Genomic DNA, 16,993 nt, shown 5'->3' with positions numbered 1-16,993 from the left:
TGTTCCTCGTTGCACGTCACACACACAGCCAGTTGTGCTCAAAACATTTTACTCCTGCTTGTTCTTTCTATCCCTCACCCCAGATCCAGGCCCAGTTCCGGGGGGGGCTCAGTCCTCCGGAGTCTAGGAGTCGAGGTTCAGGGAGGGCATGGCAGCCGAGGGGGCAAGATTGGGGCCTTTCCCGTTCTTGCAGACATGCTGCCCAGAGGCAGCCCCAGCTCAGAAGACAGGAAGGGGGTGAAGTGATGGGGCTCATCAGGCAGAAGTGGGAGGCGCTGGAGCCAGCCCTTCAGCAGCAATGAGCTGGGCAGGTGCCCAGTCTTCTGGAAACAAAGTGGGGAGCCAGGGCTCATTTTCATCACTCAGTGTCCTCAGGGGCTCCCTAGGAGCCCCACCAGCAGGTGGGGATGGCCAGAGGTTCTAGCCGATACCACCGGGAGTCAGCCTCCTGCCTGTGGGCTGTAGCCCCAAAGAACAAACCCAGAAGAGGGGGCTCCTGCAGGCCCGGGGGGAAGGAGTGGCTCAAGCCCGTCCCCAGGCCCAAAAGAGGTCAGGGAAGGGCCAGGTCCGTTCCTGGGCCAGGCATCTGTCCTCGGGTGCGGTGTGGACGTGGAAGCAGGGTCAGCTCCCAGGATGACTAGCTCAACAGACGAGGCCCAGCGTCAGGCCTAGTGGCAGCAGAAGGATGAGCCCCAGTAAGCCCCGGGCTGGGGCTGAGCTGAAGGCCTGACGGTTGACACACAGATGGCCATCAGGCTGGGACTCCTGGACTTGTGGCACCACACGAGGCTGGAGCTCTGTCACTTGATAGTGAATCCAGGAGGCATAGCTGGAGGTCAGAGTGTACACACCAGGCCTGTTGGGGGCCCCACAGGCATCGCCCCAGCTCACAATGCCTGCTAGGTACCAGAGGCCCCCGACAGGGCAGGAGAGTGGGCCCCCAGAGTCACCCTGCAGAGAAAAGCCACACAGTAACTGTCAGGTCAGCCACGCCAGCCCCTCCGGCCCCCATCCGCCAAGAGGCACCTGTCTCACTGGAGCCCCTGCGTTTACCTGGCAGGCATCCTTGCCCCCCTTCACGTAGCCGGCGCACAGCATGTCCTGCTGGATAAAGTGGGGCTCCTCGGGCTTGGCATCGATGTTGTACAGGCAGTTACACGTCTCACGGCTGATCAGGGGCACCTCAAGTTGCTGTAGCTGCCGGGGGGCCAGGAGGCTCACTGGAGGAGCAGAAGATGCTTACCCGGGGCCTCCTACCCGGAGCCGGGCGCCCCTCCCCCCATGCCGCCTGACCTCAGCGCCCACCTCACCTGCGGGCGCCACGTGGCCCCACCCGGTGACGGTACACTGGAGGCCGTTGGGGAAGGAGGCGTTGGCTGCAGGGAGGCAGATGGGCCGGATGTAGCGGGAGAAGGTGACCGGCCTACTGAGACGGAGGAGCGCGATGTCTCCGGGCGAGCCCTCCTGGTTGTAGCTGGTGTGGGGAATGACCTCTGCCACCATGCGGACCTCGGCCTCGGGGCTGTAGGAGTCCAGCTGGTGGGCCCCCAGCTTGATCTCATAGTCTTCCTTGAGGTGCTCCCTGCAGGCGGAGGGGCCGAGGCTGGGACCCAGGAGACCTCTCCGAGTTCCCTGATCCCCTTCGGGGATCCGGGTTCCATCCAGCCCCACGTTCCGGTCGCAGGCAAAGGGCCTTTTAGATCCCAGACGGCATCCTCGTTCTATCCTGTGACCTGGGACCTCTGGCCTTCCCTCCTGACTAATCCTTTCAGACTTAATTATTGCTACCCCTGGACCCAACCCAAGAGCTCCAACCTCTGGCCTCAACGGACCCCGGAATTTTGACCTTAGCCCACTTTAGACTCCCCCCTCCCCCTCCCCCGCCCCCCAGCTGGTACCTGGGGAAGCAGTGAGCAGCTGAGAGCACCCACTGCTCGGACACGAGAGAACCGCCGCACACGTGGGTGCCGTCGTAGGTGATGCTGACCTGCCAGGGCCACTGGCCGGGGGCTGCGCCGCTACCGCCGGTGATGCGTGCTTGGGGGGCCACACCGCAGACGGCTATCCGGGGAGCAAGGGGTGGGGGTCAGGTCCTTCTGGGGCCCCCTGGGGGTCAGGTCCTTCTGGGACCCCCGCCCCAGGTCTGAATTCAGGCCTGCTGCTTCCTGACAATCTGGTTTGGAGCTTGGGAAGGGAGTGCACAGGAGCCAGCCACCTGCGTGTCCCCGTCCCGCTGCTCAGCGGGCACGGTTGGTTCTGCGCCCCCTACCGTCCTCGTCGCCCAACTCGGGTTTCGTCCAGCTCCCTTCCTCTCGGGTCCTCCTACCTTCCGTCCAGTCCACTCCTTACAAGTCAGAAGATCTTTATAAACCACAAAGCTGATCAGGTCACACCTGGGCTTCAATCCTTTCCTGCCTCCACACTGCCCTTAAGATGCATTCCAGACCTTCCAGGACACTACCACCTACTCCAGCCATCCCTCCGGACACTTCCTGTCACACACACACCGGCCACACACTTGTTTGCCTCTAGACCTTTGCTGGATCGATCCAGGTCACCCTGCCGAGTATCCTGTTCCCCCTCCCTACTCAGCTCCGCAAACCTATTTGCCAATGGAGGCGATTCAAACGTCAGCCTGTCCTTAAGCTGCCCTTGACTGGGCTGGCTGAGCTGGACGATGCTGGGAGCTCCCGGGGGTGGGGGGGTGGCCCGTGCGTCCCCCAATACTGCCCCATCACACAACTGTTTTGCTGGTGTCTGTGACCACGTTTCAACTGCCCCAATCCGGGCATTCCCTAGTGACAGGGACTGGAGCAGATCTCCTTGTCCCCAGCGCCCAGCACAGGGCTGGGCACACAGCTGGAGTCATGGATAAGCTTCGAACAAACAACAGGACTCCCACACTGAACATCTGGTTCCCAGGACGGCCTCACCCCCACTGAGGCTGCCGCTTGGATCAGACCCCAACAGCCCTTGACAAAGTCACCTTCCCGGGAGCAGAGAAAACTGTCCAGCCAAGCTCCTCCTTCTCTCCTCATAATAACGACAATAGCTACTATTTTGTGATGGCTCAAGCTGGGCCGCGAGAGGGCCTTTCACTTCCTTTATCTCCGGGAGTCCTCACTGGGCCCCAGAAGCCAAACACCACCGACTTCATTCTTGAGGTGAGGGGACTGGCCAGGAATACACAGCCGGTAGTGTGCCGTCAGGCGGGGGTTGAAAACCAGACTCAGAGTCGCGTGGGGTGCCTTGCAAGAAAGGAAACCCCTGCTTGGTTTTCCTTCCTTTGGAGTCAGACCTGGGTTTAAAATCCCAGCTATGCCTCTTACTGGCTGTGTGCTCTTGGGCAAGTCCCTCCTCCGTACCTCGGCTTCTTTCTCCATAGAACGACGGCTATAATCGCCATCGCACAGACCAATGGGAGGATTTACATAAGGCAGTAAGGGTGGGTGAGATGGCCCTACCGGAGAGAGGGTCAGGCCCTCTCGAAACATTCCATTGGAATCTGAGTCCAATTCCCCTTCCTATCCCCTCCCCCACACAAGCCTCACCTTCATCCCCATCAGCTCCTGGAGCAAGAGAGAAAGAGGGAAGGGTAAACAGGAAAGACCAGAGTTCCCAGACCCCTTAGCACCTGCCACTTCTCCGGAGGACTGTGCCCCCCACCCCCGAGGAGGCCAAAGCTGAAGGGAGAGAGGCCCAGAGCTAGGGAGGCTGAAGCCGGGGCTTCTTGAGCCCAGGATAAGGGATGTGCCCAGAAAAGGGCTATGCCCTCGGCCTATGTCCACCACCCCTCCCCCCCAAGCCCCACACTCTCTGACCGCCGCAAATACTCACCAAGGCTGGACCGGAATAATCCAAGGAAAAGCAGAATGGCTACAGCCCCCAGCCACCCAGGCCCCAGGCCTGCCCTGTGGGCCATGGCCCAGGACCAGGGCCCCTGGGGAGAGACACCAGGCACCCGAGGGAAGGTACCTAGGGCTGGTTTCAAAGGCAAGTTCCAGGTATCGGCCCCAGCGGGAAGGGATCCTGGAATCCGCGCTGGGAAGGAGGAAGAGACGTCCAAGGCTAGCTTCGAAGGCAGGGATCAGGCACAAAGCCCGTGAGGATACGTCTCCAGCCGGGCCTGGCTCCGCAGGGACCTTCCAGAGTCGTTGATCCCCGGAGAAAGGCACCTACCTGCCTGCCCCTCCCCTAGTCCCGCCCTCCTCGCTTAGCCCCGCCAGCTTTTCTTGCTCACACACAGTCCTAAATCCTCCCAGACCCCCAGGCTCTGTGTGTGTGTGTGTGTGTGTGTGTGTGTGTGTGTGTGTGTGTGAGGACTGGAAATCCCTGAAAGCTAGACTCCCTAGAATGTGACCCCACTGCCCTCTGTCCCAGGTCTTGCAAGTCTCCCAGACCAGTTATGTCCCCCAGGGCCTGGCCCAGCCTGTCCTGGGGCGGCTGTGCTCCTCCTCTCTTCCCTCCTCAGGCCTGGGGTCTGAGCCCAGGACACCCAGGCCTGCTTCGGGCCTGCCGTTCCAGGCCCTTCTCTAGTGCCCGCAGCTTCATCTGTGCGAGGTGAGGTATGTTGAGTGTGATGGGAGAGCCAGTCATCTCGCAAATATCTCCCGAGTGCCTACTGTGTTCCAGGCACAGGGGACAGAACAGACACCATCTCTGCGTTTGCTGAGCTCACCGTGAAATAGGGGTGACAGCTCTGAATCAAGTAATCACACAGCAATTACAGAACAAGTTCAAGCTAGGCACGATGATAAAGAAGGGGACCGGTTCACAGGAGCATCACACAACCTGGCATCACGAAGGGCTCCTCGGGAAGGTGCTATTAGAACCGAGGCCCGAGGGGCTCTGGGAAGGTGTTAAGGCAGGTGGAGGAGAAGGGCGGTCCGGGGAAAGCGTTCTCGGGTGGAACAAGCGCGTGGCACGGGCCCAGGGGCAGGAGGCCCGTGTGCCCAGGTTGGGGGTCGGGTTTATCCTCTGTGGGTCTGTGGGCAACTGGGCATGTGTGTTGGCTTCCAGCCTCAGGAACACAGAGCCCCACTCCCCCACCTACTTTGCCTAAGACTAGGGCCTCTTAGCCAAAACGTCAGGGCCCCTCCTGGAGGGCAGGGAATTCCTGGAGTGGGTGAGGGGCTAGAGGCTAACTGCTGGGGAGGAGGGGGCACCACTGGACACGGCGGGGGGGGGGGTCTGGGTAGAGGGTGGGTGTAGTAAATGTTTGTGGTGGATGGCATATGGGTGACCGAGCGGGTAGGGGACCTAGGTGGGAATGTAATATTCTCTTCGGGATCTGGCAATAACGATAAGCCTGGCTCTTTAAGAAACTCGGCCCATCTCCACGATCTCCCAAGAACTTTCTACCTCCCCTCCCCTATCCTCTGCCCACTCAGCCCAGAGATGGTGACTCCAGCCCCAGAGGGGAGCCCTCACCAGCTGCCTTCCACCCCAAGCACTCCTCCTTCCCCAGGTTTCTATTTGCCCTTTTTTCTGTACTCAAACATCACCTCTTCTGTGACCCTTTGCTAACCCCCAGGCAGGGGGCTCCGTATGTGCTCCCCACTACATTGGGAGCCCTTCAGGGGCTGATCTATTGGACACTTAGTAGTTAGTGGGGAATGTGGTTGAATTCACGCAGGGAAGGACACTAATAAATGGCTCAGTCAGTTAAGTATCTGCCTTGGGCTCAGGTTGTGATCCTGGGGTCCTGGGATGGAGGCCTGCGTCGGGGTCCCTAATCAGCGGGGAGCTGGCTTCTCCCTCTCCCTCTGTCCCCCCACCCCGTGTGTGTACACGCACTCTCTCTCTCTCTCTCTCTCTCTCTCTCTCTCGTGCGCTCTCAAATATATAATATCTTTTTTTTAAAAAGGTTTTATTTATTTATTTGACAGAGAGACAGCGAGAGAGGGAACACAAGCAGGGGGAGTGGGAGAGGAAGAAGCAGGCTCCCAGCGGAGGAGCCCGATGTGGGGCTCGATCCCAGAACGCTGGTCTGGGATCATGCCCTGAGCTGAAGGCAGACACTTAACGACTGCGCCACCCAGGTGCCCCTCAAATAAATAATATCTTAAAAAAGAAAAGGTGGGTGAGGGAGTGGGTTGTACACTCAAGGACCCTTCAACTCTGGGTGGGGCCACTGGGCAGGATGTAAAAATGGGGGACGGTTGAAGGGTATGTCATGTGTGTCTTGGGGACACTGGAGGTGTATATTTTGGGGCATTCATCACGGTGCGTATACGGGGGGGGGCAGCTGTTTGTGGATATAGGATATGGGAGACCCCGGACCCCCAGACTGGGACCCTTCCTCAACCCGCACCCTCAGTCCTTGCTCTGGGTGGGGAAGGGCAGGAGGGTCTGAGCTAGGGCTGAGGTGTCTAGCAGGTGCTAGGGATGCTGATTCCACCGGGGAGGTGACACACACCCAGCTGCCACCCCACCTCCCCCGCCCTGGGGCAGGAATGAGGGACAGCTGCCACGTTATCAGGGACACATTTCCTGGGAGCCCAAGGCCTGACTCACAGAGGCCCAGTAGGGATGGGCCCTATTCTTGGGCTTCCCCCAGCCCCTCAGCCTGCCCCCAGCAATGCCACAAGGCCACGTGTCTGTGTTTACACCTTTATTGTCCCGCTTCCTGCTGCCCCCAAGGATTCCCGTGCCCAAAATAGCCGGGCACCCAGGCCCAATTATCCGAAGCCGCTGCAGTCCGGGTGGGTGGGGCGCTCTGGAGGTTGCGGCAGGGGAACAAAGCCGGTTGGGGCACATTCCGGCCCTGCTGGGCGGGAAGTGGAGGGCAGGAGGGGGAGGGGAGAGGAAAAGGATCAGTGGCCCAGAGACCCAGGCCCCCTCAGGCCTGGAGCAGGGGGGTGAGTAGCAGCAGAAATAGAGCTGCCTGAGGGGAGCCTGAGGCCCTGGCCATGTCGGGGGGGCAGAGGTCGCTGCCTTCAGGGGGCCAGTGGGGGTAGCCACTGGGAGGCAGGAAATGGGCCTCCCCCACTATCTGGGAGATCCAGGCCTCTTCAGGGCCAATGGCAGCAAATAGCTCGCGGCTCCCTCGAACAGCCATGCCCACGAGGACCCAGGAGCCTCCCTCGGTCTGGCACAGGAGCGGAGGGGCTGAGGTCACCTGCAGTATCAGAGCCAAGCCCCGAAGGGTCTCTTACCCTTCCTCCTGATTCCCTGCCCCTTCTCAGAGTCCAGCCACAAAGCACTGCTTGTCCCCACCCGTAGGCATCCTGGCCCCTGGTCTCTAAGGTCCGGCTACCCAGCACAGCCTCTTCCCTTCCTTTACCTCACATCTGTCCTCCTGACCCTCCGAATACAGAACACAGAGAGTCCCAGGGGGCAGAACGCCCTGATAGAGACAGTGACAGAGTCGCGGCATCAAGATGGAGACAGCTGCAGCCACAGGGACTAGAGAGGAGACAGAGTTGTTGCAGGGATTCTGACCTTCAGTCACTTCTCACCCCCGGGACCCTGGGCTCTCACCTCGGTCCTGCGGGTCCTTCCAGCCCAGCACCCAACAACTGGCCCCCAGGGGGATACCCCCTGGGTGAAGGCAGATGGGCAAGGCTGATGGGGAGGGTTCCACCCGGGAGCTCAGCTCCAGGAGGGCCAAGGGGGGCCGAAGTCCCAGGTGCCGGGGCAAGCGGATGCCGATGACCAACCGGGATACCTGGTGGCCCTGTGGGAGGGGGCTGGCCCCTGCCCGGCCCAGATACACTTCAATATAAGGCACTGTCGTAGAGCCTGGCCTGTTGGAACAAAGCCCAATGTCACCTCCTCCTCCCCCAATTGCTCTAAAGTCCTTCCCAGGGCCGGGGACAGGGCAGAATGAACTCCAAGGTCACTCCATTTATTATTCCTCCTTCTGAATCTCTCTTCTATCTCAAAACACTTGTCGCAGTTCCCTGTACTGTTAAGAGCCCTAAAGGGAGACTATCCCACCATTTTAAGAGTTCTTTTGCCCATCTATCAATTTTTCCCTCTTGTCCAAGAGATGGGTGAGACCCACCTGAGGACACAGTGAGTGGCTGCCAGGACCCAGCCTGGGGCCACGAGGATCCCAGTGCAGACTCGATCTCCAGCTACGTGGACCTCCGCCAGCCAGGGCCACAGGACCCCCATCACAGCGGGCTCTGGTCTCAGGCCACAGGCTGGGGAGAGGAGGTGACCACTTAAGTGGGGGTTCCACAGCTGACCCCTGAAGGCCCTACCATGGCCCTACCACGTAGGAGCCTCTAAGTCCCAAAGCCCTAAGAAAACTTTAAGCCCTGAGCCCTCACCACCATGTTCTGTGGGGGGAGGACAAGTCTGTGTCTCAGTCTCCTCCCCCTCAGGGCCCCAGTCCCAGGTCAGCTGGTCTTCCAGGTAGGCTCCCCGAGTCACATGGCTGATCCATGGGCCATGGGTCTGCAGGGGGTAGAAGACTCTGGGACGCAGGCAGCCACTGGAAAGATCGCTGATTCCAGCCAGGAACCAGGTCCCCTCCTCCTGGCACAGAAGGCTCCGATGAGAGTAGTTCTGCAGCGAGAAGGTGTGCTCGTGGGTAAGAGGCTATCAAAGGTCCTGGAGCTTTCCAGTACTCCACTCTCTCTCCGTACTCAGACATAACAAGTCCCACCTCCTCCAAGCCAGGCTCCAGTACTAATCTGTGTAAGCCCGTCCTCACTTTAGGATTCTGTTTAAACCTAGGGGTAGCAAGACGACCAAACATCGCCCAGGGCCCATCTCAGGCCCCTCCCCAAAGTCCTCCAGGGCTAGACTCCGCCCCCAGCGCCTTCAGGACCCGCCTTAATCTCCGTCCCGCCCCAGGAGAGCTCGGCCTCATTCCCAGGCCCTCCCAGACCCGGCCCCCCAACCTCCCCCGATTCAGTCCCGCAGGCCCCGCCCCCGTCACTCACCCAGCAGCGCCCCGCCTCCTCCTCCTCCTCCTGGTAGGCGGGGCAGAGCGCGAGGGGCGGGTCTCCCGGCGGCGGCACCGACGCCCCCTGGCGGCCGTACAGGCAGTGACACCACCAGCCGCTCAACAGCTCCGCCTCAAGCTGTGCGTTGGGGCCAGGCGCAGGTTCTGGAAGGGAGAAGAAAGGGAGCCAGCGCTGGGCGGAGTACCGCCCGACTCCGTCCAGCCCCGCGCGGGCCCCCTGCTCACCCCCGCGACCCCAGAGAGCCAGGCGGCAGCGGCTCCTGGGCAGGAAATAGTGCTCTGGGTGAGGCAGGCACACTGGCCGCGGGGCCGTGCTCAGGTTCACCGGCGCTAGCAGCTGCAGCAGCGCCAGGTCCGAGGCGTCGTCCCACGAGGCATTCTCGTGCGGCACGAGGCGCGCCACCAGCTCTGCGCGGGGACGCGAAGGCAGCAGCACGCGCCAGCTGTCCAGGTCGCGGGGCGGGCCGTCTGAGTTGATGGGGCTGCGGGATGGGGGAAACTGGGGACGTGGGCTGGATCCTGCACACTCAGCTCAGAACGACGCAGGTCTGGCTTGGACTTTAGACTTCCAGAGAACTGTGCGCTCAGATCCCAGCATCCTGGATCGAACTTATACTGCCCCCTACTCGCCCCCAGTAGACAAGGATCCCGATTTGCAAGCTGGATCCTGCACCTGCCAGTGAGACCCCGCCCTCCAGACCGATGTGCCCCTCCACCCCTACTCCTGCCCTACACAGGGGGAGGACCAGGGACAGGTAGATAATGTCTCAGGCTGATGGGGGGGAGGGGCAAGAATATGTCTGAGACTGGGTTTTCACTCACTCCAGAAAGCAGCTGGCAGGTGCCAAGACCCAGCTTTCAGACACCAGCGCCCCATGGCAGGGTCTGGATCCTGGCACCATCACCCGGGCCTCCCAGGGCCAGGCCCCTGGCCTTGGGGCAATCCCGCACTCTGAGGAGTGAGAGGCCTGGGTCAGGGGGCCTCCCAGACTCCCAGCAGTTTCCACCCCAACTCCAATCTCCCATGTCCAGCCACCATCTAGGCGTCCTGCTCCCTCACCTGGCAGGGCAACGGTGCAGTTCTCATCCCTGGGCTCCCAGGGACCTGCCTGGGGCTCCCAGGACTGGGTGGGAAAGGCAGGCCCAGGCTCTGAGCCTATCACCTGTTCCCGTATCCATGCCTCATAGGGAGCCACAGCAGTGAAGACTCCAGGGCGGTTCCTCCGTCCACAGCCAAAGCCAAAGCTGGTGATTCCCGCCTGGAACCACCGGCCGCCTTCCTCACAGACCAGGGGGCCCCCAGAGTCTCCCTGGCGATAGATAATTCAGTATCAGGGGATCAGCCCAGGATCCCACCGGCTTATACTGGGTCACCTCACAAAGGTGCTAGACCTCTTCTCGTTGCCCAGCATAGAGCCACCTTCTAGAAAACTGCCCTGTCTGAGCCTTGTCCTCTGCATTCCCTACAACTTTAAACAGAGGAAAGCCTTGTAAGGCAGAAAGGCTGACGAGCAAAGCCCAGAGCACCAAGCTAATGCATTAAAGGCCGTGCTGCAGAGACCTACAGGTCTCACTCAGAGCCAGATGATTCTTGTTCCATAAGTGGCTCAAATAAACCCTGTTTGGGTTTCTAAGTGCGCCCAGTTGTTAACGTAAATCAGAGACACCAACATTCAGGGAGAAGAGGCTGCTAGAAATAAACTGTTAGAAAAGCAGCGAGGGGGTGCCTGGGTGGCTCAGCTGGTTGAGTGCCCAACCCTTGGTTTTGGCTCAGGTCATGATCTTGGGGTCATGGGATCGGGCTCTGTGCTCAGTAGGGAGTCTGCTTGTCCCTCTCCCTCTGTTTCTCATCCCGCTTGCATGCTATCTTTAAAATAAATAAATAAAATATTTTTGAAAAAAGGCAGCAACAAGGGATAGTTTGAAAGCGAGTAAGCAGGACGAACTACAATGAACGAACACTGAAACAACATTGTTCCTAAGACATCTTCTGTAGTCTAGGTCAGGCATCTCTGTGACCTGAGGAGGTCCCAAAGAAGGCTCAAAAGCGTTGAGGGGTGCCTGGGTGCCTCAGTTGGTTAAACGTCTGCCTTTGGCTCAGATCATGATCCTGGGATGGAGCCCCACATCAGGCCCCCTGCTTAGCGGGGAGCCTGTTTCTCCTCTCCCTTGCCTACCACTCCCCCTGCTTGTGCACTCTCTCTCTGCCAAATAAATAAATAAATAAATAAATAAAATCTTAAAAAAAAAAGTATTATTGAGAACTGTGCCATATGGCAGATGCTGTCCACATGTGGCTATTTAAATTTAAATTTAAACTAAATAAAATTAAAAATTCGATTTTTCAGTCACACTGAAAATATTTCAAATATTCGCTAGTGACTACCGTACAGGACAGCGCATGGTTTAGAGGAATCTGGTGTTTGCAACCCTGTTCAGGAAGGCAAGGGATTATGTCCATAGGTCCTGGAACCTCATAATTGGGAGGGACCCTGAAAACTATCTAGCTTGAATCCCCATCACCACCATGCATGCTTGAGCACCCTCAAAAATGTGTGCCATTGGGGGCGCCTGGGTGGCTCAGTCGGTTAAGCATCTGACTTTTTTTAGAGAATTAAAAAAAAAAAGTTTATTTATTTTAAGGTTTTGTTTATTTTTTGAGAGAGAGAGCAAGCATACGCGGGAGGGGGTGAGGGAGAGGGAGATGCAGACTCCCTGCTGAGCAGGGAACACAAGGCGGGGCTCCAACCCAGGAATTGGAGATCATGACCTGAGCCCAAGGCGGATGCTTAACCGACTGAGCCACCCAGGTGCCCCTATTCATTTATTTTAGAGAGTGAGTGAGTGCTCACAGGGAGGGGCAGAGGGAGAGGGAAAGGGGAAGCGGACTCCCGGCTGAGCAGGGAGCCCAGATCTGGGGTGATCTCCCGAGCAGGAGATCATGACCTGAGCCCAAACCAAGAGTTGGACGCTCAACCGACTGAGCCACCCAGACACCCCAAAGTATCTGACTCCTGATTTTGGCTCAGGTCATGATCTCAGGATGGCAGGATCGAGTGTAGAGTCTGCTTGTCCCCCCCCCCCCCCCGCTTGTACTCTCTCTCTCAAGCAAATAAATAAATAAATAAATACATCTTAAAAAGAAGTGTGTGTCATTGGAAGAAGTTTTCTAGGGAAAATGGTTAAAATATACTATGTGTTGGCTTTCAGCAAGGCATCTGGAAACTTCTGTAAAGGATTCATCCTTCTACTTTTTAAAATTTTATTTTTAAGTAATCTCTACACCCAACGTGGGGCTTAAACGCACAACCCTGACATCAAGTGTCCCACACTCTATGGGCTGAGCCAGCCAGATGCAGGGAGGTGAGATTGGTCTATTCCTCCTGTTTCCTACTGGTCAGGGCTCCACCTGGCCCTGCTGGGGCCTCCCCTCACCTGGCAAGTGTCCCTGCGGCCCTCTGGGTAGCCGGCACACAGCATCCCCGGCAAGAGCTGGAAAGTGAGGTTGAAGGGGCCAGGCCGGCTATAGAGACACCGGCAGGTGGCCTCTCCCAGCAGCCTCAGCTCCACTTCTTGTAGCACCCACGGGAGAGGCAGGCGGTCTGCGGGCAGAACCGGAGAGCAAACGCTTAGGGCAGATACGAAGTCACCTGGTCCCCAGCTCAGCGCTGTGCCCTCCAGGCGCCTCCTGGACATCTGTCTAGATGCCTCGTGACACCCGAGCCTGCTATATTCCAAAGCAGTCAATGTCACCTCCCGCTGCTCTCCGTTCTTCCCACATCCTCATCACAGGCATGGCCCCAGCAAGCACCTAGCGACAGCTCCTGCGGAGGGTTGTGCAGCGGAGAAAGGTATGCAGACGACACATGATGCATGCGGGGGCGAAAATCACTCATCTCTGAGCCCCAGGACGGGTTGTGTGGTCTTGGGAGGGCACCCTTTTCAACGAAGATGCCATACAGACTAGCATGGTCTCCTACCAGGTTGCCAAGCACGGACTCTGGGTGTCAGCTTTGGCCCCCGTCTCAGCCTCCCCTCCCCAATCAGTTCCCTAAAAACCTCTCACTTGTGACTTTTTGGAATTTTCACTGCAACTGGCCTAGTGCAGGAGACACAGCTGTGGGCCTGGATGACCGGCCCGGGCTCCTCACTGGTCCATTCCCCAACCTACCCTTCGCTTGTTGCTAACAGAGGAAAGTTCTTTTTTTTTTTAATTTTTAATTAAAATTTAATTAAATTTTAAATTAAACTAAAATTAAAATTTAATTTTTAATTAAAAAAAAAAAAACAGGTTCCATGCCCAGTGTAGAACCCAACTTGGGGCTTAAACCCATGACCCTGAGATCGAGACCTGAGCTGAGATCACGAGCCGGATGCTTAACTGACGGAGCCAGCCAGGCGCCCCAGGGCAGAGGAACGTTTTTAAAGCTCAGCTCTGATCGTACCAAGAACAATCAATGGATCCCACTACATCTGAGGCCTCAGCCCTTTCCTGAGGTGACCCTGCCTTTGATGGAAACAAAGTCTCAGAATCCAGGAAGGGTGGGGGAGAGTTGTGGACACAGCTCCCCCCCTCCCCAATCCCAAGATGTCAGGTGATGGTGAGTCCCACCCTTTCTGAGGGTCATCCAAGGAGGTTTGGGGATTGTCCTAGGGATCCTGGGAGCTGGTGGGGTCCTCTGGCCCTCAGTTTGCCCTTAAGGCTTTCACGGTCCGCCCTTGCAGCTTTTGTGGCCTCTTTGCCTTGCCCCTTCCACTCCAGCCTGGCGACCTGGCCCTTCTCCATCTAGTATGTCTCATGTGGGTCCCCAGAGTGGCCTCCATCTCCCCCCAACTTTTCTGTAATGCTAACTTATGTCCTCTCTGCAAAAACCTCCCCAGAATCTCTTGTTCCGGCCGCCCTTTGTCGGGATGGTCTGGGCCCACCCACGCAGACTTCCTGGGTGCTCAGAGTGGCCTTTCCTTGTCCTCTCCTGCCCTGATGGGGCCCCTCCAAGCCCGGGCGGTGGTTAGCTCCTCCTCAAGCACCCCTGCCCGAGCCCCGGGCACCACACCGGTCTGATCACAGCACGTGCAGAGACATCGCGGGGGCCTTGCTAACACGGAGAGGTAGCATTGGATAACAGGGATGATGGGGAACGGGAAAGTGCTCTATTTCCCCCACACCTCCTAACATAGTGTTTGCTTATCTACTGCATTTACAGCTTGTCTACCTACTAGGACTTCAGCTCTGAGAAGCCTTGTTATTTTCACTGGCGTATCTCTAATGCCTAAGTCAGTGCCTGGCACAAGAAGGTAGTCACAAGATACCTGCTGATCGAACGAAACTGAAGGAATGTGGGTGAGTTGGGAGAAGACAGGAGGTGGGTAAGTAGAAGATGAGTGAGGAGAGGGGAGGACGGGAGGAAGAGGGACAGGGGAGAGGAGGGCAGAAACTGACATATGCTGAATGCTTACAATACTCCTGGTGTAGTGCTTTTGTGCACGATTACCCAGGGCAAAAATACCTAAAATGCCTTAATTGCTATGTTAGGCACCGTGCTATAAACTTTACGTGGGTTTTCTCATTTAATCCACCCAACAACACCAGGAACTGGGCACTGTGTCCCTCAATTTTCAGAGGAGGAAACGGATTGCGTGAAGTGCTTTGTCTCAAATAGCAGAGCCAGGATGGGAACCCTAGTCGGATCCTAAATCCAGGAAAGAAAAAAAAAAAAAACAAAAAACTGGAAGGAAAGGTGGGAACGGAATCGGAGTGGATGAGTCAGTAATCTCAGTTTGCGAGCCCTCAGGGAATAAGGTAGCGGGAGATGGGCCGAGCTCTTAGCCACCGCCTGCCAGAAATCGGCCCTCCAGGCCCCCGCCCAAGGTCCCGCCCGTGGGTCCCACCTCCCGAGTCCCGCCCCAAGGGCCCGCCTACCCCGGGCCCCAGCTTTTAGCACTCGCCCCCAGGTCCCCGCCCGAGGACCGATCGGTAGGCTCCACCTCCCCGGTAACCTACCTCCCGGGACCCCCCACCTCACTCACCTGCTTCCTGGATGTCCCCCCAGCCGGTAGCCCAGCAGGCCGCGCCGGGAGCGAAGCGGTGCGAGGCGCGCGGCAGGCAGACGGGCCGCACCGCGGGGCCCAGGCGGGCGGGCGAGGCCAGGCGCAGCAGAGCCAGGTCGGCGCCCAGTTCCACGCTGCTGTAGTTGTCCGGCACGAGGACGGCGGCCACCGCGCGGACGTGCGCGCCGTCCAGGGGCCCGTCCTGGGAGTGCACGCCCAGCAGTACTGACCACTCGGTCGCGGGCTCCAAGGTCCCGTTCCTGCGCCGAGGCCCAGGCGGGAGGGGGTTAGGTTGACCCTAAGACGGCGGGGGGGCGGGGGGAGGCTTAGAGGCCAGGGAGAAGGTGGGATCAGCGGGAACCCAGGAGGGGCGGGTCGGATCCGCATTTGGGGCTGGGGCGATCCAGGTTGAGATAGTTTCCCAAAAGGGTCAGGAGTGGATCTGATTTAGAGGCCACTGGACAGAAGGAATTCAGATTTGGATAGTTGGTGGAGTGGTGGGGCGAGTCTGCAGGCGGCGTCAACCACATTCGGAACCAGGATGCCCCCGCAGAGGGGCGGGGAGACGGGCGCAGCTCGGTTCCAAGTTAGCGGTTGAATACACCAGTTCAAGCCGCGGGGCAGGCTTGGCTTTTGGGGAGGGGTCGGACGTGGGAGAATACTCACGTCACGAAACAGTGAGCAGCCGACAGCACCCAGGAAGGCGCGATGAGGGAGCCCCCGCAGATGTGGCCCCCATTCTGATGCAGGCTCACCTGCCAGGGCCAGCGGCCTGGCTGTGCGTCTGAGCCCCCCACGATTCGGGCAGAGGGCTCAGGGCGACCGCAGTCTGCTATGGGGTACCATGGAGGTCATGGCCTGCCGGGTCCCTGACGCCACAGGTCCAGACAACTCAAGACAAGGCCCTGTCTCCCACCCGACTTCGGTTTGCCCCTCTGAACAAAGAACAAAGAGGACCTAGGCACTGCTTATTGTCCGGTGACTTCCACCTCCCTCCTCGCCCACTCAGACTTCACTTTCTTTAAGATCTGAGGAACTCCCCCTCTTCCTTACCTAGATCTTCAGGTTCCTCCTGTGTGGGACTGACAGCTGGGAGTTGGAGGGTAAAGAAAGGAAGTTACTGGTGAGTTCCAGCCCCTGACACTGCCCAGCCCCCATCTTCCTGTTCTTCATCTCCTACCCTCTACCTTTCCTTTCCCCAGTTCCCTGCTCTTTCAGACCCCCTGCCAACACCCACGCTACCCCTCCTGTCTTTTCTGCCTCCCACGTGACTTTCCCCCAGTCCAGCTACCTTACCTGAGTCCTGGAAATCTCCTGGGATGGGGCTGATGGCTGGAGAGAGGGAAGCAGGAAGAGGCTGGAGACATACACTTTGATATCCCTCCCTGACCTCCCCCTCGCCAATCTTTACAGCTATTCCATCTCCCCAGGTCCCCCAGGGCCCCTTTCCCCTCCCTTCTGACACCTCACTCCCTCCTTTTTTCTGACGTCCTCCTCCCCTTCCTCCTCTGACACGCCACTACCCACACAGAACCCAGGAGTCCTGCTTTCCGGCTCCCCAGATACTAGGGCCCAGGCCATCTTCTGTCCCCTGAAGTTACCGAGGATCACAAGTAGAAGGAGCAGGTGCTGGGACATGGCACATTTGAGTCAGCTGGAGGCACGGAGATGGGTGAAGGAAGGTCTGCTCCCAGCCACAGCACTGTCACTGCCGAGGCGGCCTGTGACACCTGATGGTCCCAGGAGCAGCCCCACCCTCCCTGGCTGGAGCCCATCTCTGGCAATCTGAGAGGATCTGGGGCTGGAAGGGGGAAGTAGGGAGCCTAAAGGCCCCACCCAGAGCCCTGTGAGCATCTCATGTCTCTGGAGGCCCAAGGTGGGGGTGGGAGGCAGATGTCCTAGCTCCAGGGCACTGTTGGGTGGGGGACGGAGGAGTGGAGAACCCTGTGGGCAAAGGTGGAAGGAGAGGACAGGCAGGTGCTGGGAAGCGGATGTACTGGGTCCATGGTGAGGCAAGACTGTAGG

The 16,993-nt window shown here is 58.5% G+C and overlaps 2 protein-coding genes across 4 annotated transcripts; both read right to left on the bottom strand.

The window, feature by feature from the left end:
* Positions 1 to 418: 418 nt before the first annotated feature.
* Positions 419 to 3,922, bottom strand: PRSS8 (serine protease 8). The gene is made up of 6 exons (XM_040634535.1): positions 3,838 to 3,922; positions 3,552 to 3,569; positions 1,899 to 2,061; positions 1,311 to 1,582; positions 1,054 to 1,220; positions 419 to 951 (listed from the first exon to the last, which is right to left on the bottom strand). The coding sequence occupies exons 1-6, from the start codon at positions 3,920 to 3,922 to the stop codon at positions 643 to 645; spliced, it is 1,014 nt and encodes a 337-aa protein (XP_040490469.1). The 3' UTR covers positions 419 to 642.
* Positions 3,923 to 6,598: 2,676 nt separating this feature from the next.
* On the bottom strand, positions 6,599 to 16,606 carry PRSS36 (serine protease 36). 3 transcript variants are annotated; one of them, XM_040634531.1, is made up of 15 exons: positions 16,570 to 16,606; positions 16,265 to 16,300; positions 16,022 to 16,057; positions 15,635 to 15,797; positions 14,948 to 15,228; positions 12,356 to 12,522; positions 9,981 to 10,230; positions 9,743 to 9,872; positions 9,146 to 9,402; positions 8,898 to 9,064; positions 8,280 to 8,517; positions 8,009 to 8,150; positions 7,483 to 7,748; positions 7,286 to 7,407; positions 6,599 to 7,120 (listed from the first exon to the last, which is right to left on the bottom strand). In XM_040634531.1, the coding sequence occupies exons 1-15, from the start codon at positions 16,604 to 16,606 to the stop codon at positions 6,842 to 6,844; spliced, it is 2,571 nt and encodes an 856-aa protein (XP_040490465.1). In that variant the 3' UTR covers positions 6,599 to 6,841. The 3 variants fall into 3 exon arrangements, with proteins under 3 accessions (XP_040490465.1, XP_040490466.1, XP_040490468.1); XM_040634532.1 differs by having other exon boundaries at positions 8,280 to 8,504; positions 8,903 to 9,064; XM_040634534.1 differs by lacking the exon at positions 7,286 to 7,407 and having other exon boundaries at positions 7,670 to 7,748.
* Between the last annotated feature and the right edge of the window lie 387 nt (positions 16,607 to 16,993).

Source organism: Ursus maritimus, unplaced genomic scaffold (genome assembly GCF_017311325.1).
Source record: "Ursus maritimus isolate PB19 unplaced genomic scaffold, ASM1731132v1 scaffold_2, whole genome shotgun sequence".
Taxonomy (NCBI): Eukaryota; Metazoa; Chordata; class Mammalia; order Carnivora; family Ursidae; genus Ursus; species Ursus maritimus.
This window is presented reverse-complemented; position numbering and strand designations above follow the sequence as displayed.

Coding starts and splice junctions, on each gene's coding strand:
- PRSS8 (XM_040634535.1), bottom strand. CDS start 3,922: ATGGCCCACAGGGCAGGCCTGGGGCCTGGGTGGCTGGGGGCTGTAGCC. Junction 1,221..1,310: donor GGGCCACGTGGCGCCCGCAG/GTGAGGTGGGCG, acceptor CTGCTCCTCCAG/TGAGCCTCCTGGCCCCCCGG. Junction 952..1,053: donor GGGGCAAGGATGCCTGCCAG/GTAAACGCAGGG, acceptor TTTTCTCTGCAG/GGTGACTCTGGGGGCCCACT.
- PRSS36 (XM_040634531.1), bottom strand. CDS start 16,606: ATGTCCCAGCACCTGCTCCTTCTACTTGTGATCCTCG. Junction 15,798..16,021: donor GGAGGAACCTGAAGATCTAG/GTAAGGAAGAGG, acceptor ACCCCATAGCAG/ACTGCGGTCGCCCTGAGCCC. Junction 7,749..8,008: donor GCCACTCACTGTGTCCTCAG/GTGGGTCTCACC, acceptor TTGTTCCAACAG/GCCAGGCTCTACGACAGTGC.